Here is a 24,252-nt window from a genome sequence, read left to right as displayed (position 1 = left end):
ATAAAATTTTGAATGTTACTTTGTATTGCTAAATGACACTCTTCTCCTGTAGGATTTCGTTGAGAACTACGACACTTCATGTCTAAGCCAGTGCCTCTACGGTATCATCTACCACTATGTTTCTCATAATCGGTGTTAGGTTTACCAAGAAGAGAGTGTGCAGCAAAAACGGATCATTTCCATTTAGCAATGTAACCCAGACTACCCTACTGGAACGTGTATGCTACTGTCATATTTGTAGGGAAGGCCAATATCTGTGTTTTACGATTTATATGATATTTTTATTCATGTTCAAAGAATCTATCATTTTATTTTCTTTCGTTGCGCAACACACTTTCATACAAGGTGATTTGAAGTTAGCTAGGTAATGCAATTGGAGTGGTAGGTTAACTTGAATGAATGTAAATGTGCTACACTGGCATGTTAATGTGAAATACTTTCGGCAATTCATGCAATTCAGTTTCAGCTATAATTTTTTTTTTTCAAAATAGTTTTATGCACACAACTTCTAATAAGAGTTGTATTCCATATTTCAACTACACATACCAAAGGTTGTGAAAAATGTCTTTACGACATAACCAGGTGCTGTCCAAGATAGTTCGACAATTCATACAAGTGTTGTGCAAATATTATTCATAATACTGGTAATTGTTGTTGTATATGTTTCTACGATATACTACTTATGTTGTCCACAATTGTTCTACAATACAAGCAAGAGTTGTGTTAGGTTATAAAAAAAAATCGAAAGAGAATCACAACATTGACAAACTATTGTCGAACCATGAATCACATCACCCTTTACAACACTTGTCATCCATTGTAGAAAAACTTGGACTTTCTACAATACCCCCGTTCCACAATGCATGAAATGGAGTTGTCGTAGGGGTACTTCAACTCTTATCTTGTGTCGTCAATGATGTTTTTTCCCGTAGTGACTGCTATTGGAAGTACTTCAAGCTTTTTAATTAGATGCTTCTGCCTTTGCGCTTTGGAGGTTTCAAAACCTTGTACTTTTGCTTCTTCCCTCAGGTACCTACAAGAACAAGCAGAATGTATTTACCATGCTACAGCATTTCGTTCTCTCATCTTCGTAGCATGAAGAAGCATTAACTTATAATGGAAATTAACTTATAAACTCCCTAAGGCCCCTTCCTATGGATGTGGAAAACCAAAGAGTTTTCCATTTAAGCACCCACTATGGAGGGGGCAAACTGGCAAACTGGCCTGGCTAAGTGGTAAATTTGCCACTTAGCCAGGCCAGGTCAAGTTTCCACCGAGCGGTCGAGTCTGTCCAGTTTATACTGTTAGGTGTTTACTGCACCGCTACCGGGTTTTATAAGACCGGCCGGTTTAGGTTGCACCGCTGAGTGTAATCTGATCCAACGGTCATAATTTCCCCCCCTATAAATACCATATTACTCTACCATTTTAACTCACACCTTCTTCTTATTTTCTTAGTTTTTGCAATGGCTCAAGACATGTCTATGGCTCAGTTCATAGAAGAGGAACATGCAGCCGAAAATCAAAGAGTTGCACTTCGAGCTAGTGTGGAAAACGAATTAAGAAGATAAAATAGTTGGAGAGTTGCACAACAACTCAAATTAGCACGTTCGAAGATGAATGCATCTGCCGGAATTATTTTTTCTACACTATCATCCAATCATTGATGGCGCATTACGGCTAATTCCGTTTTGGGAACGCGTTTTGATGAAATTTGAAGAAGAAACAACGAACCTCTACAATCGAAATTCGTTGGGGTTGGGTGCTCGGTTCTCCGTAATTTCCAGGAATGTTAACAAGTATATTGGTATGAGAAGAGGCTCGAAACATGAGAAGTGGTGAAACCCTGGTGGAGATTGATCAAATATGTCGTGCAAAGTGGCTGCGTGACGACGGAGAGAAGTTCCGATATGCAAGTTGTTATGGAATCTTAAAAGTGTTTCCCCAATTTAATCTAGCTTATCAATTCTAAGTTCTTAATTATAACATATATAGAAAACTTTAAATGAAGATTATTATTTATCAAACAAAAGTGCAATTACATTAACGATTTAAACAAACCACGAAATAGCAACTAACAAAAACAACTAAGAAAAACTCTCAAACTAACGATTACAACCAAACTAACGATTACCACCAAATACATAATCCCCTAAGCCTGTTGGATCTTGTGAAAAATCATTATTTGGACTCTGAGATGGTGGTTGAGTAGCATCAGGTGAGTCATAACCTTGAAATGGTACCGGAGGAATTGCAGGTGCTTGAAAACGATGAAATGATGAACTTATTGGGGTATAAATCACGGATTGCCTAAATGCATCAAAATTGACGTGTGCACCACCAGAAGTAAGTACAGGACCTTGAGGAATGAAACCAAGAGGAGACTGGAAATCCGTCTCCAAGTTTGATGTTGTTGATGGTATCTGAGTCTCTTCCACCATAGTATCTTCCATCGGAGTGTTATGACGACTTCTACGACCTCTACGACTTCCACTTGCACGACTTCCATTTGGTGTCTCATGCAATTCATAACTCAATTCATCCCTCAAAGCCTGCATCCGACTCAAGTGAAAATTGCGGAATTGATAGGTAAAATGCGCATATTTGTTCAACTCGGTCTGATACTCTTCTTTTGTTGCATCCACAACATCGTATGGATAGCTCTGTTGCATACCTTCACTAGTAAGTGGAACTGTAATAACATCTCCACTCGGTGATAAAGTCTGGACTTCCCAAGATAATGGAGGAATATGTGACCTCATTTGAGTGCTACAGTACGTACATGGTTCGCCTGTCCGTGGTGGGGGTTGGGATGGAAGATCTGCAAGTGGAAAATTTCCAATTGCTGTAAAGTCCACACCACCTAAGTTTTGTGGATGAAAAACAATATTTAGCTTGCATACCTTTTGGAACCAACTGTAGTAATCATAGTCATTTTCTGGTTTTTGGATCAAATCATCAGCTTCTTCCCAAGGTTGTCCATTATTTATCAACTGTATCCAATCCTCATGTGAAATAATTGAAGTTGGAAACGAGTTGATTTATTTTACCTTTCTTCCTTGTAATTGAAAAAGATGTCTTTCTCCGTAGTACCAAATACCCTGACCACTAACTGGACTGTAAAACACGCTTCTCTTAAAGCTTAACCGAATCATTTCTTGTGTCACTGGTTCATTGAACTCATCTATTACTGTATACGGCGCTGGCATAGTGTTGATACTAGTTCTGCACACTTGTTGCATCCTTTGCATATCAGTAACATTTTGACCATCGTTAATATGGCCAATCCAATTATCAGCTTTGTACTTGTACACGACTGAAAAAATTAATCGTTTATCATGAAGATCAGGTTCGCCGATCGCAAAGTAAGTATACCACCAATACTGAAAAAGAACATTGACGAAAATTGATGTGTTAGTACATTTCACCACTGACAAATAACATTGATAATAAATATAATAAATAGTTCTTACCTCCAATACGACCCAAAATGTATTTAATCTATCTGTCTTCTTAATTGAGCAATCACCGAGACATATGTATAGCTCATCTAAAATTGCAAAACCCCAATCATAATTTGGCTCTTTACTTAAATCTTGTAAAGATTCCAGAAAAACAACTAATGACACTGAGCTAGCACTGGGGAAAAAAACTTGGCCTAACATCCATAATACAAAAATCCGTTCAAGCTCGGGATAATTGTTTCCATCTTCAACCCAGACACGCTTATCCATATTAGTGTCAGTCTCTGGATTCTGGCTTTTCTCCAGTATCATTTGAGTACAAGGGGAGTAATTGTTTCCATCTTCCTTCTGATATCCACATTAATTGGTTAAATTGTACTATTTCACCCTTACTTTTTATTCCAGACAACATATACAAATCTAACGGTGTGAACCCTAAAAACAACATGGTCATAAAATTAAAGTTTGTATGTGGAACTAAAATTTGTATCAAATTAAAATTTGTTTCTGAACTAAAAATTAAACTATTGAATGTAAGAAATAGAACTTACCACATTCAAAATCCTTGAAAAAGAAGTTATTTGTAGTGTTCCACCAACGTTCACAAATAACTCGCACAATTTGAGTCCTGTGGTTTTTACTTTTCATGAAATATAAACGCTGCCAAGGATATCTTCTCAAGGATGCTTGAACAGGTTTGGGGAGTAACTCATAAATTTCACTTAGCTCAGACCACCCACCTCTTACTTTAGGTAAAAAAAATCTCTCGGGATGGTTACATAAATGCGTAAATGTTACAACAGATCCAACTAGTTGCCTAACATTAGCGAACTCGTGCTCTTTATCCTGAATCCATACGATATCACTATCTGCAACAGATTTTCCTTTTTTCCTTCCTGTTTCTTTTTCTTTGTCTTTATTTTTTGGAACTCATTTTTAAAAATTTGCTCTGGTCTGCTCTTTAGAGAAGGGAAGAAAGAATTTTTGTTTTGTGAACGAAAACTGATAGGAACAAGGGTATTTACAGACGACAGAGCACCGACCGTGAACGTCGAGATTACACCGCTAGGTAATCTAACGGTGTAGTCTCGACCGCTAGGTGGAAACTCGACCCGTGCACCATTTTCCAGTCCATCTGACATGGCAAAATAACAAACATACTCGTTACCATAGGAACCGGCCTAACCATCTACTGAAAACAATCAATCTCCTCTGTACTTGGCAACTCTAAATCACAAGCATTAAAGAACGCCATAATTACTTTGAGGAGAGGGATAGTGAGTTGGTGGGGATATTATTCTTTTGTTTGTTTGTTTGTTAGAGTTTTCTCTTTTTTTTTTCTTTCTTTTCTAGTATGATACAAGGCAATGGGCCCGGATCTGCCCATGACAAGTCTGAGGCTACTGGAACTGCCTCCCTGAGCAAATCCAGACCGTTGGTGTAATCCTAGCCCAATAACTCACTAGTTTCTCTATGGCATGCTCTGATACCGGCAAAACGCCATATTACATATCCTTGATGAGGGTGATCATATTTCGTATGGATTTTTTTGTTTCGGGAACTTTTAAAATATAAATATCGATGAATTAAAAATATAAGTCTAATTTTCAACAATACTTCTTGTTTATCGAATTCATTAACAACTGCGCCATTTAACAAGACATAAACATTGAACTAAATAATAACATAGCACCATTTTATAAGATATAAACTTAGACAACAAAAGTTTAAATAAAAACTTCAATAAATTTTTTTAACAATCTTTGACTTCCTTTGTTTTTTTTTTTTGATAATTTTTGACTTCCTGGGTTTTTTTTGTTTGAAGAAACTTCCGCTCAATGAGTTCTTCTGGAAATTTTCCTTTGTTTATCTGACCGGTATGGTTAACTTTTAAATTTTTGATTGCCTTTGCCTCGATTTTCCTTGTTTTGACCTCTTCTTTGTCTTTTAGTTGCTGGTTTCACTTGGTTATTATCCAAAAATTGAAGAGTTGTTTGCTTTTTATCTATTTCTTTATAACTATCATGTATCTTTTTGACAATAAATTCTAGTACTACTCTAGAAAAATCAAGTTGGGTTTTAAATTCTGCCATTTGAAGATTTCTGAGATTCAATTTTTTTTATTTTTTTATAGATATTTCGGTGTGGAAAAAATTCTAGTCTAAATTCACTTATTTTATAAACGACAGAGAAAGAACTGTTGGAAGTATTTAGCGTTATAGACTCTATCGCTGGCTATCCACTTGAACGCTCGATAGGAAGCCCTATTCCTCCCCGAGACAAACAAAACTTCATAGGCATATAAAGTTCTCCTACTTGAGTTGAGGAAAATACCTATGAAAGTGTACTCAAAATATTCATATGGATAGATTGATTAGTTCTTAAGTTAACATCTAGCAAAAGAATGGTTCTTAAATTAGTCATCATTATTGGATATTAAAGACCGGGGGAACTAGAATTCTCATTTACCCCATGTTTGACTGTCATTTGACCCCGGTCTTAAGCCTAAAATTTCCAAAGAGTTTAAGATCCAACAAAAATTAGATAGTCAAAAAATGGCTGATTGGGCTTTTGGGGTGGCTCCATCCAGGGGAATCCTGGATGTAGTTCCGCCCCTGTTAAAGACCTCAACAATTTTATTCACGATAATTTACTTTTTGTTCACACTTTGGCGAAAAGATAGCTTTGGCACCTGCGGATGTCAAATCCAATGGATACTGTATTGGACGTATGTAAAATTTAAAATCCATCCTTCAAATGGACCGGACGACGTGGGCGATATCACATTCGTATATACCCAATTATTCATCCTTTCATTCTCAATACACTTTAAAAAGATCGATCCCTAAGAAGGTGGAACCGAGTTTGCTCAAAGAAGCAACCTTTTTGCACATGTTTTCATCGAAATTAAAAAGAAGAATATAAATAAAATCGACACATATTTCTTATCTTGCTGCACCTATTTAATATATTTTCCTAGCCACACCAAATCAGTTTAAATGAGAAAACCTAACCAACAAATAAAAGAACGCAAATGCTTAATAGACAGAGGGTTTTGGACGAACCTAAAACCGACTGACACACTGGTAGGTCCCTGCTTTGGACGAACCTAAAACCGACTGACACACTGGTAGGTCCCTGCTATCCTCGGGAGGTGGGGTGGGGTGAAGTGGGTCTGTCAACTAAAATGTGAGAATCAGTTTTGGACGTGTTCAAAACTCTAGGTCAGTCTAAACGATTGACAATTATTGCAAGCCCAGTAAGGAAAAATGTATTAAGATCCCCAATTCCCAATTCACTACTCCTCTCCTCCCAATCTCTCAGCAACTATCAGAAACTATGGAGAATTCTTCTTCAATTAAGAGAATCAATCGAAAGCATTTAACAGATGATATTTGGTATGAAATCTTTCTTCGACTTACTCTCGATTCAATCTTCAAATTCAGGTGTGTTTCAAAGCTCTGGTTTTCAATTCTCTCAAACCCTAGTTTTCTTAACAAATGGTATAAACTCAACATTGCATCACTCCCATGGGGATTTGTTCATGAAGTTCCTTTACCTGAAGATTCATATAACCGAAAATTACGATGTGAATTTCCTGATTTACATTCACGATATGTATCTCATCATGGGTTTTCTTTTAGATTCTTACATGAAGTAGTCGATAACAATATGTGCATTTTAAGTTCGAGTAATGGTTTGGTTCTCTGCTCCTTAGTTCGTCAGGAGAGTTATTATGCATGTAATCCACTCACTCAGAAATGTGTTTTGCTTCCTCCGCCACCTCGAAATAATATTTATCAGTTTCTGGCTGCCTCTATGTATAATGATCCAACACATACTCGGGTTGTGACTGGTTTTATGTGTAATAGTGAATGTTTTTTGGAACCTACGAGTTACAAGGGTGTTCGTATACCGAAGTTTGAAGCTCCAACAAAAGAATTTAAAGTTGAAATGTTTTCTTCTGATGTGGGTGAATGGAATGTTTACCATGTTTCACGTCCTCTGACTGCTACTTGGAAACTCGGTAATTCTGACAATTTTGTTACGTATAATGGTGTTTTCTACTGGTTTCAAAAGCGAAACTACAAAATTCTAGCTGTCAGTGTTAACCGGAACAACACCAACCATGAATGTAGGTTGATCAATATGCCTGAGCTTGAAATGAATGGTGATGAGATCAACTGGTTGAGTGAATCTCTTGGGGAGTCTGAAGGATTGATTTGTTTGGCTAGGTTCAAGAAATTAGAGGAGAGATTGAGTGTTTGGGTGCTTGATGGAAATCACTGGTATATGTTGCACGATGATATTATACTTCATGATCAGTTAGCAGAATTGGAATCTCAGTTGATTGATGGATCAGGTTGGAAAGATTTTATTAATGATATCGAGGTTGTAGGTTTCAGTCCAGTTGACAAAAATGTGGTTATACTTAGTTGCAGGAAGTATGTTTGGGCATATAACACCAAAACCAGGGTATTTGAACAGCTCTGTCATCATTCTTTCCCGCGTAGCCTTCGTCACTTTGATCATCATGTGAGGGCCTTAGCATTTTATTTTTAAACCAAGGCCGACAATACTTCCACCAATTTCTTGAATTGACACATCAATCTTGGATGCTCAAATACGAGATAGGTAATGAAGGAGCCCATTGTCATGTTTAAAGTTTTTAACATTGTTCCTGTTTACTTGATAAATCTTGAATTTTTTCTGCGTTTCAGAGAAGTATGATAACGATTTTATCATGGTGAAACATGTGAAAATACAAAGAAAGAAATCAAATTTAGAAGACAAGTGAATGGCATTTGTTCATAGAAAAGCAGAATAATTGAGAAGTGAAGCTTAAATTCAACATTTCCCAACAAGTTCAAAAAGCTTGTGAACAAGCACAAAAGATGATACTCAAGAACCAACAACTACAAAACTCTTGTTACTACTTCATGTGGCTGTTTTACTTGCAAAATCCATCACTTCAAGATACAAGATAAAGAAAGAGTTTATTTGTTGTTAGTACAAAGTGCATAGAATGCTGTGGTGTGGTCCATTGGTGGTATGAAAATTGGAGTTTATTCCTTGTTTGACTGAGAAAAGGATAGCAGTGTAATGTTGGTAAAGGGAAACAGTAGAAATTTAGAGCATTTGTTCATAATTGTGGTGTCTCAGAGTGAGATCCCAAAAAGCTAAAACAAGATAATGACATCAAATTGCAGTGAACCCATGTGTGGATTCCTCTCCTTGCTTGCAGCACAAGTGAAGGTGTTAAATTTATTACTCCTAAAAAGCATTACGGAAACTAGACAAGACTCTGAGTTTCTTGCAAAAATATTGGTTTCCTGCAATTTATGCCTCCGGTGTCTTTTATGAGTGTATTGCTGTCAAAATACACCAGCAAAGGTGGTGCCATGTCGATCATATCACACTAATTCTTGTCAACATAATAACATTTTTGTCAACTAAGGACAACCACATTTAAGATTCCCTTTATTAAAAAACCGATATTTAAAAATAAAAATAAAAATAGAATGGGGACGTACAACCAAAAGCTTGAAAGAGAAATAACACAATTACATATATATACTTGAACTTGCCAACATGGAAGATTTGATTACTTGCTTGAATGAATGAAATGCTTACCATATTCCTCGATAATTGGCTGAGATTGAGTATAAACCTCCTCACCCAAATTATCTTCATCATCTCCTCCGTACCGTCTCCGTCTTTCTTGAAATGATTTTAATGCCTTAACAAATTCTTTCTCGCCGAAATCAGGCCAAAGACATTCTTCAAAGTAAAGTTCAGTATAAGCTAATTGCCACATTAAGAAGTTACTGATCCTACGTTCCCCACTAGTTCTGATAAGTAAATCGGGGTAAGGGAATTCGGTACATTTTGTTTCAAGTTCTTGATTAAGTAAATTTTCATCGACGTCTTCTGGTTGGATGAGATTATCTTTTGCTTTGAGACACATACTTTGACATGCTTGTATGATGTCTTCTCTCCCGCCATAGTTAACTCCCACAATCACATGAAGTCTCGTGTAATTCTTCGTGGCTTCTGTTGTCTCTTCAAACACTTTTTGTAGTGCAATTGGTAGCTTCAGTCGATCCCCTATGAAAGATACTCGTACCTTGTTCCTGATATAAACCTCCAGGTCCCTCTCACAACTTATTTCAAAGGCTTTCATTAAGAAGTCAACCTCAACTTTAGGTCGAACCCAATTCCCAGTTGAGAATGCAAATACTGTTAAGACCTTAATTCCCCATTTGCAACATAATTCAGCAACTAGTTTCAGACTATGAGATGACCCGTGATGACCTAACATAGGTTCCAAACCTTTCTGTTTTGCCCACCTTCTGTTGCCGTCCAGCATTACCGCTACGTGTTTTGGTATACGTTCACGAATTAGACCAGCAGGCAATTCCTCTTCTGTCCAGACTTTTGCATCAGTTGCTTGAAGTTTTTCCATTTCTTTGTATAGTTGTTCTTCAACGCATACCACCTTCTCCATTTCTGATGTAGGTTGAGGTGATGATTTGGAAAGACGACTTGCAAAATGAAATTAGAATTTCTACTACTATTAATTTCTATTACCTTAGCTTTCCACGGATATTTGTTGGATACATGGACATAGATATATAGACATATAGCTCTGATTCGGAAAGAAGCTACAAGGTTTTACAGTTGTCTAATAATTTAGTCTACATTATCAGAACATGACACAAAGAGTAACACGTATTACGTACCAGTTTCAGAGATGCAAGGTGTCAATTGGATTGGCATAATAGAGCTGAAGAATGATCGTGGAGCACGTATTCGATCGAATCATCACCCAAAATTTCCTGAATGGGTAACCACTAACCACGTTATTCGTCGATGCTGCTAATGCTATATTTTCAATGCTTATTAGGGTAAGTTACAGCAATGCGCATGATCTTAATTAAAAAAAAATATAGAACTATGAGCAATAGTGCTTGGTGAGTTGTTCTAAGTACCAACGTCGGCAAGAAAGAACACATATACGAGTTAATTAACCTGAGTCATGCATGAATACGTATATGATGAAGTCATGAACTAGCTGAACGTGGCATCCACTTACGTTTCAACTTGCAAGCTGTCTGCAAGGGTGGTGAACTTGTGATTATATAGAAAAATATATAAATAGTGGGAGAGAATTGCCATCAAAATATCTCAAAGGATATTTTCATATAAATGAACTGGACCATCCCAAGATAAAAAAGTATTATCGCCATCCAAAACAGTAAAATGAGAAAAGTTAAGGTTACTGCTCTAAATTCCCAAGTCGAGATTGAGTTGGGTGAAACTTCGGTGTGGCATGATGATCATCTTGAAGAACCGAAGAAGAAGATGATGAAGCCAATTAATAGTCTGTTTGTTCTCTCGTTCAATAATTTAACCTATAGCCTTAACAGACGTAAGGATATGTCACTTCCAAGTATATTTGGAAGAAAGGATACCTCAGCAATAGATACATTGTCGAAGAAAAAAGTGTTGTTGAATGATATCTCAGATGAAGCTAAAGAAGGTGAGATTCTAGCTATTCTCGGTCCTAGTGGTTCGGGGAAGTCAACATTGATTGATGCACTTGCGAATAGGATCACTAAGGAAAGCTTGAAAGGATCCGTTATTATGAACGGCGAAGCTCTAGACTCGGGCGTTCTTAAGATGATATCCGCATATGTCATGCAAGACGATTTGTTATTCCCGATGTTAACAGTGGAGGAAACACTCTTGTTCTCGGCTGAGTTCAGATTGCCTCGTTCTCTCTCGAAATTGAAGAAGATGGAAAGAGTTCAAGCTGTGATCGATGAGCTTGGGTTGCGCAATGCAGCAAAGACCTTAATAAGAGACGAAGGTCACAGAGGCTAATGGCAACTGCAAGATGAAACTTAGCTTATATAAAGACAACTCTCTTTATTGATGTTTAGAAAATCTCTCAAAACTAAACACAAGTTCTAATCTTGCTCATATGATCAACCGCAATTTTGGTGATCATATATATATAGAACTATGAATTCTTTTTCCTAGTCATATTACCTTATTACATGTCTTTCCTTTTCTTAGAACTAGATGACTTCTAATTCCTTTAGGATTACATCAATTTCCTAATCTTGTCCTAACCAGCTTGTTAGTGACTTCTAATTTGAAGTTAATCCAACATTCTCCCCGTTAAGCTTCAACCTTACCCGTGACATATCTTGTACTCCAATCAGTTGTCTCATTTCTTCAAACTTGATCCGAGCCAATGCCTTTGTTAATATATCTGCCTTCTGCTCAGTTCCAGGTATGTGTTCTACGTTAATGACCTCCTTCTCGATGCATTCTCGTATGAAATGATACCTTTTGTGAATGTGTTTCGTCTTCCCATGAAACACTGGATTTTTAGTGAGTGCAATTGCAGACTTATTATCAATCTTGATGAGAACTTTTTCAGGTTCTCTTCCTTTGATTTCACCCAACAGTTCTTGAAGCCATATTGATTGTTTAGTTGCTTCTGTTGCATCCATAAACTCAGCTTCACAGGATGAGAGGGCTACAGTGTCTTGCTTCTGTGAACACCATGTAATAGGTGCTTCTCCTAGATAAAATATATGACCAGTTGTACCTTTTCCATCATCTTGGTCAATATTATGACTGCTGTCACTATACCCAACAATTCCTTTTGATCCTCCTCGACCATACTTCAATCCAAAGCTGATTGTTCCTCTTAGATATCTCAATATCTGCTTTATTACATCACCATGAAACTTGCGTGGACTCTGCATATAACGGCTTGCTACTCCCACAGAGAAAGCCAAATCTGGTATTGTGTGTAATAAGTATCTTAGACATCCAACATTTCTTCTATAACTCGTTGAATCAATTTCTGCTTCTTCTTGTGCCTTTGAAACTTTAAGTCCAAACTTCATTGGTATCTTAGTTGGATTACAAGTTTCAAGTCCTGCTTCTTTCAGAATTCTCCTTGCATAAGCTTCTTGTTTAATCTGAATCCCATCTACTCCTTGATGGACTTCTATGCGAAGGTAATAAGTGAGTTTTCCGAGGTCTGACATCTCAAACTTTGATGACATTTCTCTCTTGAACTCATTGATCACCTTAAGGGAGTTGCCAGTCAAAAATAGATCATCTACATAGACTACAATCACAAGAAGCGTTCCCTTTTCTTCTCTTCTGTATACTGATGTTTCTTTAGAGCACTTAACAAAACTGATTTCTCTTAAGATTTGATCTAACTTTATATTCCAGGCTCGAGGAGCTTGTCTTATACCATATAGAGCTTTTGATAACTTATAAACCTTATGCTCTTGTCCTTTTACTTCAAGACCTTCTGGTTGTTCAACATACACATCTTCTCGCAATTCACCATGTAAGAATGTTGTCTTAACGTCTAAGTGGTGAATTTCCCATGAGTTTGATGCTGCCTCTGCAATTGATAAGCGTATTGTTTCAATTCCAGCAACTGGTGCAAAAACTTCATCAAAATCTATGCCTGATTCTTGAACGTATCCCTTAGCTACAAGTCTTTCCTTATATTTGTTAATAGTTCCATCAGCATTTCTTTTAACCTTGAAGATCCACTTAAGACCAATCACTTTTACCCCACGTGGATTATCAACTAGAAACCAAGTCTTGTTTCTGTTGATTGAAATAATTTCTTCTCTACATGCTTGTGTCCATTTAGTCGAGACCTTTGATTCTTGAAAATTCCTTGGTTCATCATTAACAGAAAGTAGCATAATCTCACATTCTTCTGCAGCTTGAAGAACATAATCCTCCAGATACTGTGGCTTTTATATCTTTCTTGTTGATTTTCGCAGTGAAATGGGTTGAGTTATTTCATCGATCTCCTCTTCTTCTTCTTCTTCTTCTTCTTCTTCTTCTTCTTCTACTTCTGCGTTATTCTCAGTGTTTTCATTATTCTCTTCTTCTTCTTGATTAACATCATTTTTTCCATTCGTATTGATGATTATGGGTCCTTCGCCTTCATCAATTACTTGACCCCATCTCATGTGAAACATTCTTGGATCCCTATTTGGTCCATCATTAGTTTCTTTCCAGTTCCAGTTTTCTTTTTCATCGAATACCACATCTCGACTCACTATTACTCTTTTCGTTGTTGGATTGAATAATCTGTAAGCTTTGGATCCAGGCTCAATTCCTAGATGCACAAGGGTCTGAGATCGATCATCCAGTTTCTTAAGAGTTGCAGAATCAACTTTTGCGTATGCTTTGCAACCAAACACTCTTAAATGATTTATGTTTGGTTTTCTCTTTCGCAAACTTTCATATGGAGTCATGTCTTTCAGAGCTTTCGTAGGTATCATGTTTATTAGGTATGTGGAGTATCGTACAGCTTCTCCCCATAAATAATTAGGTACCTGCATAGCCTTTAAAGAACTTCTTTTCATCTCCATTAGAGTCCTGTTTCTTCTCTCCACCACTCCGTTTTGTTGTGGTGTAATAGGACCACATAAATCAGCATGAAGAAGCTCTAATGGCTTTGAGGCTCTAAATGTTGTTGCTTTTGGAAAACCTTGACGCGTTTGTTTCCCAACTAAACATGATTCAGAGATCCTTGATTCATCGTTTATCTGTGGTAGTCCTCGAACCATCTTGTTCTGAGACATTGCCTTTAAAGTTCTAAAGCTTATATGTCCTAATCTTGCATGCCACTTCCATGTCTGATCTTCCAGTCTCATATTCAGACACAATGGCCTTCCAATCATGATACTTATCTTGTAGAGTCTACTCTATAAGCGTGAGACTCTAACTAAAAGTCTTCCACTTGGGTCATGAACTGTTAGATAATCTTGTCGCATTCTAACATCACATCCAACTTCTATAGCTTATCCTAAACTTAGAATGTTGCTTTATAAGTTTGGGATGAAGTAGATGTTTGTGACAAGCTTTTGTTCTCCGGTCTTTCCTTGAAATAGGATTGATCCTTTCCATTTAATCTGTACATAAGAACCATCTACAAATTTCACCTTTCCTTTGATTTTCTCGTTGAGTTCAGAGAAATAATGTTTCTTACCAGTCATGTGGTTGCTGGCTCCGTTATCTAAATACCAGATTCCTTCTTCTCCATACTTTGATTCGTAGTTCTTTGGTATTAGTTTCCCTTCGTTTAAGAATACAACTTCGTGCATGAAAAGAGTTGTATCTGCTTCCCTTGTTTCATTCTTATTTCCTTCTTCCATCTTTTGTATTCTTTCAGGGCATACAGAGGATAAGTGTCCTGGTTTATCACATCTGTAACAAATAATGTTTGATCTATCCTTATTTTCTTTCCCTTGGTTTTGATCATTCTGACTTATTGTTCTATCTTGTGAGTTAAACCTTCCTCCCCTTCCTCGGCCTCTGTTTACTCTACCACCTCTTCCACGACCTCTTCCTCTTGTCGCAGAGTTTTCTTGGTAAGAGTTTGTGTACAAGAGTTTTCCTTGAGTTTCTCCAGTGTTTTCTTCATCAAGGATTCTCTCTTCATATGCTTTCAATATTCCAATTATATCTTCATATCTAGTCTTCTTTAAATCTAAGACTTGTTCGAGAGAAGATATGATATGAATATACTTGGATCTTGGTAAACTATTGAGAAACTTCTTTACCAGTTTATCTTCATCAATGGATTGTCCAAGTGACGCATCTTTTGAGGCTATCTCTGGTAGCTTTCCTGCAAAGCTATCAATAGTATCAGTGTCTTTCATCTTCACTCTTTGAAACTCAGACATTAAGGTTTGCAGACGGGCTTCTTTAACTCGATCATCTTCGAGATTACGTGCCTTTATTACATACCAAATTTTCTTTGAAGTTTCCTGTTCACCAACTTGTAGAACAAGACATTCTGGTATTGCTTGAAAGAGTAATCCAATGGCAACATTGTTTTGTCTGGGTCCAATGTACCAGGATCAATTGTTTCCCAAACTTTGTATATTTTCATCAGTACCTTCATTCTCATGGCCCATACTGTGTAGTTTGTGGCGTTGAGGATTGGAACTTGTATTGATGGTGGCGTGAACTGTTTTGCACCCACAATGGTGGTTTCGTTTTCCGTGGCTCAGAAACAAGCTCTGATACCAATTAATGGCAACTGCAAGATGAAACTTATCTTATATAAAGACAACTCTCTTTATTGATGTTTAGAAAATCTCTCAAAACTAAACACAAGCTCTAATCTTGCTCATATGATCAACCACAACTTTGGTGATCATATATATATAGAACTATGAATTCCTTTTCCTAGTCCTATTACCTTATTGCATGTCTTTCCTTTTCTTAGAACTAGATGACTTCTAGTTCCCTTAGGATTACATCAATTTCCTAATCTTGTCCTAACCAGCTTGTTAGTGACTTCTATGTTGAAGTTAATCCAACAGAGGCATCTCTGGTGGTGAACGTCGGCGTGTTTCAATTGGAGTGGATATAATTCATGATCCAATTTTGTTGTTTCTTGACGAGCCAACATCAGGACTCGATTCATCTTGTGCTTTCATGGTAGTGAAAGCCCTGCAACGAATTGCTCGAACTGGGAGGATAATATTTATGTCGGTCCACCAACCCAGTTCCAGAGTTGTTAGCCTACTCGACCAGATGATCTTCATCTCACAGGGAGAAATTGTCTACTACGTCTCACCAACTAATCTCTCACTTTACTTGTCAGATTTTGGTTATCCCGTACCAGAGAATGAAGATAGAACCGAATTCATGCTTTATTTATACCGTGAACTTGAAGGCGTACCTGATGGGACAAAATGTATCGTTGAATTCTGCAAATCGTGGCCGAAAGTTCATGATAATGGACAATTCAGTTCATACTATTCAAAGGGGTTAGGTCTAAGCTTAACAGAGGCAATAAATGCTCGCATATCAAGTGGAGAACTCACTGACGGAGACATTAACAACATAACTCAAACATCCGCCATCTCCAAATTTGCTAATCCATTTTGGGTTGAAATCATTGTACTACTTAAACGATCATTAACGAACTCAAAGTATTAAGACACGTATCTGAGACTGATATGAAAAGTATTCCATATATAAGTCTCTTAAAGGTGGAATTTGTTTAAGACTCGGATAGACAGTCTTAGATATGGTTTAGGAAAAGGAATTATATGTGTGTTAGGAAAATCTTTGTTACTTGAGTCCCAAGTCTTGGCTTGTATAAATATATGTTTATGGAATAAGAATAAACACACCAAATTATTATTATCAATTCTTGACATGGCATCAAGAGCCAGTTACAAAACCTAAAAAAAAAACACGTTCAAACCCTAAAAGATGGGTGACGAAATAGAATCATCCAAAGGGAAGATGGTGGAGTATGATATACAAAAGAAGAACCCAGTATATCATCTAGGATCTAGTGATAGACCGGGAATTATCATCACGCCAATTATTCTAAGAGGAACTAATTATGATGAATGGGCTAGAGCCATACGGAGGTCGTTGATAGCCAAGAGAAAATTTTGTTTTGTTGATGAAACCATCAAACAACCTGTAGAACCAGAACAGTTGGAAGATTGGATAGCAGTTCACTCGATGCTAGTTTCATGGATTAGTAATACATTAGAGGCATCAGTAAGATCAACTTTAGGAGACTATGATGATGTGAGTCTGTTGTGGGCACACTTGAAGAGAAGATTCTGTGTTGTGAGTGGAACAAGAATATGCCAACTAAAAGCGTCTTTAAGTGATTACAAGCAAAAGAAAACAGAGGGAGTTGCTGTATATTATGGAAGATTGAATAAAATATGGGATGAGATGGTGACTTATATGAAGATACCTAAGTGCAAGTGTGGACTATGCACTTGTAATATTGCAACTCAGGTAAGTACATTAAGAGAAGAATATTTCTTGCATTATTTTTTGATTGGCCTGGATTCTGTTTACAGTTCTGTGCGTGAACAACTATTAGCTAGGGATCCACTCCCGTCAATAGACGTTGCGTATCAAACAATTGTCAAATTGGAGCGTCTGAGAATTGGAGATGTAGGTGTGTCAGCAGATGTACAAGAAAATATCATGGCTTTCAAAGTACAAGTTGATCAACGTATGCTAAATAGCGCCTATGATCCTTCTAAGCACTGCAAGCATTGCAACAGACAATGACACTCTGATGATGGGTGTTTTAAAATTATTGGATACCCTGAATGGTGGGTAGATAGAACAAAAAGTTTCAGAGAAGCAATGAGTATCCAGGATGGAGGAAAGCAATGGCAGAAGAAATAAGAGCATTGGAAGAACAAGGTACATGGGATTTGACAGAGTTACCGCCGGGTAAAAAGGCACTAGGCAGCAAGTGGATCTATACAGTAAAGTATGATGAGAACGGGAAGTTGGTACGATTAAAAGCGAGACTTGTAATCTTTGGAAATCATCAAGTTGAATGATTAGATTACAATGAAACGTTTGCACCAGTGGCGAAGATGACAACTATTCGTATGTTTCTGGCCGTTGCAGCGGCTAAAGAGTGGGAAGTGCATCAGATGGATGTACATAATGCATTTCTTCATGGAGATTTGGAGGAGGAAGTGTATATGAAGATACCGCCTGGGTTTGCCAAGGGTAATCCGAATATGGTGTGTAGGATGAAGAAATCCTTATATGGTCTACGACAAGCTCCCCGGTGTTGGTTTGCAAAATTGTCAGCCGCATTGAACAATTATGGGTTTCGTCAATCATACTCAGATTATTCTCTCTTTACTATGGTTAAGGGAAAGATGCAACTTAATATACTGGTGTATGTTGATGATTTGGTTATTGCAGGTAATGATCTAGTTGAGCTTACAAAATTTAAGACATACTTGGGTCAATGTTTTAAGATGAAAGATTTGGGAAGATTAAAATACTTCCTAGGTTTGGAAGTGGCTCGTAGTAAACAAGGTTTATACATATGCCAAAGAAAATATGCGTTGGATATTATTATGGAAACAGGTTTGTTGGGAGCAAAACCTGCGGAATCTCCAATGGAAACGAATCATCGTCTTGCTTTGGAAAAAGGTGAGTTGCTCAATGATGTGGAGAAATATAGAAGACTGGTTAGACGTCTAATTTATCTGTCAGTCACAAGACCAGATCTTGCTTACTTTATACATACTTTGTCACAGTTTATGCAAAAACCTAGACTGGAGCATTGGGAAGCCGCACTGCGTGTGGTTAGATATTTGAAGAAGAGTCCTGGACAAGGAATTCTGTTGCGCTCGGATAGTAGTCTAAACTTGAGAGGTTGGTGTGACTCATATTGGGAAAGTTTTCCTCTAACTAGGCGCTCTCTAACAGGTTAGTTTGTACTTCTTGGAGAATCGCCAGTGACCTGGAAGACTAAGAAGCAACACACTGTGTCACGTAGCTCAGATGAAGCAGAATACCGCTCGATGGCGGCAGCAACGTGTGAATTGACATGGTTAAAATAATTACTCCGAGATTTGGGAGTTCAACATACACAAGGAATGTGTCTTCTTTGTGATTGTCAGTCAACATTGTACATTGCTAAAAATCCAGTTTTTCATGAACGTACCAAGCATATAGAGGTGGATTGTCATCTGGTCAGGGATGCAATATTGCGGAAGATTATATCACCTTCTTACACTCTTACCAAAGTGCAATTGGCGGATATTTTCACTAAATCATTAGGGAAAGCTCAGTTTCATGGAATTTTGTCCAAGATGGGCATTTGTGACCTGCATACTCCGTCTTGAGAGGGGGTATTAAGACACGTATCTGAGACTGATATGGAAAGTATTCCATATATAAGTCTCTTAAAGGTAGAATTTGTTTAAGACTCAGATAGACAGTCTTAGATTTGGTTTAGGAAAAGAAATTATATGTGTGTTAGGAAAGTCTTTGTTCCTTGAGTCCCAAGTCTTGGCTTGTATAAATATATGTTTATGGAATAAGAATAAACACACCAAATTATTATTATCAATTCTTGACACAAAGCGAATGCCCAAACAGTTTATGCTTCAAGTTGCTGGTGTTGTGTTTGTAGGTTCTGTTTTGGCTAGTGTGTTTTGGCGCCTTGATAAAACAGCAGGAGGTGTTGAAGAACGAATAGGGTTCTTTGTTTTCATAGTGACAACCATCTTCTTTGGAACCACGGATGTGCTGGCAGTTTTCCTACAAGACAGGTACATATTTATGAGAGAAACAGCTTACAATGCGTATCGTCGTTCATCTTATGTTCTATATCACTCAATCATAATTATACCGACATTATTCGTATTGTCTATATTACTAGCATCATTAACATTCTCTTCAGTGGGTCTGGATGGCGGATATTCTAGTTTCTTATTCTATTTCTTTGCGATATTTGCATCATTTTGGGCAGGTAATTCATTAGTTAGCTTGGTTTCAGGTTTAGTTTCTCAAGTTATGTTGGGTTACATTGTAGTTATGCCTACAATTGGTGTATTTCTTTTATTCAGTGGTTTTTTTATCCATAGAGATAGACTTCCCCCATACTGGATCTGGTTCCATTATATTTCTGTTGTGAAATATCCATTCCAAGCCATCGTGTTGAACGAATTCGACAACCCATATTTGTGTCTAGTTGAAGGTGTAAATCTAAATTATAAGTCTTGTTTAACGACTGGATTGGATATAGTACGAAAGCAAGATACGACCGATTTAAGCAAATGGAGTTGCTTGTGGATCACTTTGGCTATAGGTATTCTTTATAGGTTTCTCTTTTACATCTCTTTATTATTTGGCAGCAAGAACAAGAGGAAGTAGTTCTATACTGACTGACTAAATGGCTATCTTTAACGTGTCTGATTTCAGCATGAATGTTGTTTGTGATTAAATCTTTATATTCGAGTACGTTATCTGTTATGAAATCTTGTTTTCGAGTGAGTTATCTGTTATGTGATCTTTGTTTTCGAGTGAATTGTTATGAAATCTTATTAATGTGCACTTTTGCAACCTCTCTGTTTTGCCATCCACCTCCAGCAAAAAATATGCAAAGGCTGATTATCTATTTTTGCAAAATCACCATTCATCTCTACTGACAATATCCCATGAACATTGGGTTTGTGTTCTTTTAAGGACCCTTCTTTTAAAGCTGTAATGCCGCGAAGGGCACTGTTGACATGAACTTGAAGATACATTGGTAACTTTTCATACACTGTTTTGACAGAGATGTAAGAAGCCATCTAGAATTATCCTTTGCTAATCTACCATCATGTGTAGTGATCAGTAATTTAATGCTTAGAATTTCTCAGCTATGTTCTGGGAAACGTTAGCCAAAACTGAAACAGAAAGTGTTAAATCATCGTGCCTATTACAGTATGACAGATTGAGTCTAGAGTATTTCTATACCAAGTATCCTATTATATATATCCTACCAAATTTGAAATTTGAATGGATACTCTCTCTCTACTTCCCGGCAACTGAATTTATGGAGTAGATTTCATGCACCTTACGATGATCATAGGCTAGGTTTGTTCATGGTGGCAGTCTCGGTGGTCTCAGATATGTCAAGGGAAGATAAGGATCGATGCCATGTATCAAAAAGAATAAAAAGAAGGAAAAAAAAATAAAAGAATAAAAAGAAGGAAAAAAGATAACGAATATGGTGAGCATCTAGGATCTAATCCACGAATATGATTCGGCCCAGCCGTTTTTTGTGGATGGGCACCCAATCTATACATTAATAGACTGGACTTGGTGTCATTTGTGGGATCCAACAGATTTTGCATTGGATATGGGTGTTGTGATAAAAAACCGTTTGGACACTCAACCCGTTACATTAAGGTTATTTATCCAATTTTCGTAAGTGGAAACTACAATCAAACCCATTTTGAAATTTTTTTCACTGTCAAACTCATATGCGGAAATCTTCACGCATGCACCCATTTATTAGGTTGAAGTTTTCCTCACACCCATATTTTTTATTCTTCATTTGTTTTTTTCCTGTGACTTCTTTTATCCTTTATCTTCTCTCTTTTAATCAAGGAAGAAGATTTTTATTCGATCAGTCAATGAATAACAGTGACTTTCATATTATGGAAATCAGAAAAGTATTACGGAGAAATCATGGTATCAAACGGCGATCAATATCAGAAACCTTAATCCGTGATTTTTCCTTCGTTTTCAAATTGAAAAGAAAGAAAAAGATATTGAAACCTTGGTAATTAATTCAATTCATTCCCCAAACCCCTAATTCAGAAATCCCTAATTATTTTTATTAATTTTTATTTCATCTCCTTTGGATTGGTATTTTAATTTGCCTGAACATTTTACTAATTCTCCTACGTCGTTCAATCGGGGATCCATATGAGATATGTATCAAAATTTGATGAGTTGGGTAAGGTTAGTTTATTAGGTAAATGAGTTGGTTGTGGAGTTATGAATTATTTGTGGTGATGTTATTGAACTGGTAGGGAGATTGATGAATTATAGGAGACATGGAGATAGTGGAATTAAGTTCTGGTGGAATTTTAGATGAATGTTAGGTATTACAGAATGAGATTGTGCAAAGGGAACCTGAATGGATGTGACAATTCTGAAGTGCAATTCATGGAGTTGATGGTGATTGAGATGAAATGGGTTCTGTCATTGTCCTTGTAATGAAAGTGTTCATTATGCAGGATGACTAGTATGAATTTGCATTTGGATTTGATCGTGTACACTGGACTGATGGTCTATAGAGATTGAGTTGGCGAAACTGTGAATGGAGGATAATAGTTGGGTAAGTTGAGTTTGGGGAGTTGGTGTCGGTTGGTTGGGAAGCTATGGATGTATTGGTCATATTGGTGTTGGTCATAATGGTTGAATAATTTGTTATGCAGTTATGAAAATGGTTACATAACCTGTTATGCATCCACAAAAGTTGTTGCATAACTTGTTATGCAGCAAATTTTTTGTTAGTATTGAAACCAACAAAAATAAAATAGACTGCATAACTTGTCATGCACCTACAATTATATATGCATAACATGTTACGCGTTCGTTAAAATGGATGCATAAAGCATTATGCAACAACTCTTTTGTAAGCACTGAAATATAAAAAATTGATGCATAATCTTTTATGCATCCATTTTCATGGATGAATAACATGTTATGTATAAATTAGTAGATGCATGGGCCAAAATATGGTTGCATAATGTATTATGCATTTTTTTGTTGTGTATGTATAATGTGTTATGCATCCCTTTTGGTGGCTGCATTATGGTTATGTACCAAGTTTTAGAAAAAAATTCCTAAAAGAAAAATCACCTCCGATTTTTTCGTAAAAATATTAAATTTCGTATTGTTGTTTGTACTCGCTGTGTAGATTCTTTAAAATCTTTCCAACGAAATAAAATTTGATAAATTCCAAGGCACGATTCTTTAGATGTGTTGTATTCAAGTTTACTTTAAAATTTATCCTGAAAAATTAGGATGCATAATGAGTTATGCAAACATTTTTCATAATTTAAAATAATTATGAGTGTCATAGAAACAGACAAATGTTTTGGTCCTGACAATAAGAAAAAAATACTTTTGGGCCTTAGCCTAATTTTCCCGTTTTGTAAAATATTGGGTTACTTTAGTCGTCGATGCTATAATCCTGTTAGATATACATATGAGTTGTTATACATGTTTTACCTCTTTTTGGACATGAGAACTTTTCTATATAGTAAAACTGGTGTTTGTTGTTTTGGGAGTGGTGTCAATGATAGTCATTAGTTTGGTTTCTCTTTATTTAGAATATTAATTATAGAAGATTTTTTTTGGATCATCAGCATCCTCTCTTTTCCGTCCATCCATATCTCCATTGGATGTAAATATCAAGTTTGAAATCCGTTATATCTTGAATTAAATGTCAATGTGACTTGAACCGGCCCAATCCAGAGCATGTTCACCCCTACAAATGAATAAAAGAACTAGAAATTACCAGTTATTTTGGTTTTGCAGATGAAGAACAACATCTTGAAAGTGATTGTTAAGAGAATGAGAAAAAGAAAATTAGAGAATGGTTCAGGATTGGTGAAAAATAAAAGAAAATTTTCGATTCTAGCTATTCGAGAATGAGTCTAAGTTTATAGATCTACAGTTGGGTTATGTTATCATATGATTCTAAAGTACATCTTTCTTTGTACGGAAGATATAATATTTTTGGTTGATTTGATAAGTGTCATGATGCTGAGCAGGTTTCATAAAACTATTCAGTTAATGTCCGCCATCAAAAAACTCAAATATCCCCAAAGTGAGATGTTATTGCTTCGCAACTGCACAGGTGTGTCCAGATTACACTTTGCAATGTGAACTACCAATTCTGTAGCATTGCAACAAGCCACTGAACTTTATGACGACCATTTATTTCAGTATTTGAGACTCTTGGTCACATGAGATGGGGCTGGTTTTGGGACTTTGCAACAACGATTAGTTAACTTGTCTATCAAATATGGAGGCCTCGACATTAATACTATGGAGGATACTCGGACTTATTGTTATCTTGCATCCCAGAGTCAGACTGTTCCAATTCAAAAGGTGATACTCGGTGGTTTATTTTTCTTAGATAAAGGATCTTCTTATCAATTGTCTCTTCAGAACTTCATCCAGGTATATGGATTACCTTCTACTTATTGTGTTGGTTATACTCCCCCCCTTTTTTTATACACTCCCTGGTAGTTACTTATTTTGACGTCGTTAAGAAGCAAATCCCCACCCATTTCTATGTCTGTGAGAAATTCCATTTTGTGGCAATCCAACCGTATAAAGCATGCACAAGATTATCGGTACATCAGCGGGCTGAATCAGTGCCTCGGTCCAGGACAGTTTAGAGTCG

The 24,252-nt window shown here is 36.8% G+C and overlaps 3 protein-coding genes across 4 annotated transcripts; 2 read left to right on the top strand and 1 right to left on the bottom strand.

Annotated features, from left to right (window-relative positions):
- The first annotated feature begins 6,791 nt into the window (after window positions 1-6,791).
- On the top strand, window positions 6,792-8,492 carry LOC113326111 (F-box protein At5g07610-like). The gene is made up of 2 exons (XM_026573906.1): window positions 6,792-8,099; window positions 8,186-8,492. Exon 1 carries the CDS (start codon window positions 6,804-6,806, stop codon window positions 8,025-8,027), a length of 1,224 nt encoding a protein of 407 aa, XP_026429691.1. The 5' UTR covers window positions 6,792-6,803; the 3' UTR covers window positions 8,028-8,099; window positions 8,186-8,492.
- Window positions 8,493-8,943: 451 nt separating this feature from the next.
- On the bottom strand, window positions 8,944-10,054 carry LOC113326575 (dehydrodolichyl diphosphate synthase 2-like). Its single transcript, XM_026574271.1, has one exon. The coding sequence runs from the start codon at window positions 9,970-9,972 to the stop codon at window positions 9,070-9,072; it is 903 nt and encodes a 300-aa protein (XP_026430056.1). The 5' UTR covers window positions 9,973-10,054; the 3' UTR covers window positions 8,944-9,069.
- Window positions 10,055-10,829: 775 nt separating this feature from the next.
- On the top strand, window positions 10,830-20,213 carry LOC113325975 (ABC transporter G family member 20-like). 2 transcript variants are annotated; one of them, XM_026573797.1, is made up of 4 exons: window positions 10,830-11,346; window positions 15,862-16,474; window position 17,748; window positions 19,422-20,213. In XM_026573797.1, exons 1-4 carry the CDS (start codon window positions 10,830-10,832, stop codon window positions 20,211-20,213), a joined length of 1,923 nt encoding a protein of 640 aa, XP_026429582.1. The 2 variants fall into 2 exon arrangements, with proteins under 2 accessions (XP_026429582.1, XP_026429581.1); XM_026573796.1 differs by lacking the exon at window position 17,748 and adding an exon at window positions 16,761-16,764.
- Window positions 20,214-24,252: the final 4,039 nt, after the last annotated feature.

This window comes from Papaver somniferum, unplaced genomic scaffold, assembly GCF_003573695.1.
Source record: "Papaver somniferum cultivar HN1 unplaced genomic scaffold, ASM357369v1 unplaced-scaffold_10, whole genome shotgun sequence".
NCBI classification, from domain to species: domain Eukaryota; kingdom Viridiplantae; phylum Streptophyta; class Magnoliopsida; order Ranunculales; family Papaveraceae; genus Papaver; species Papaver somniferum.
The sequence above is the reverse complement of the archived record's forward strand: the minus strand, read 5'-3'. Positions and strand labels throughout refer to the sequence as shown.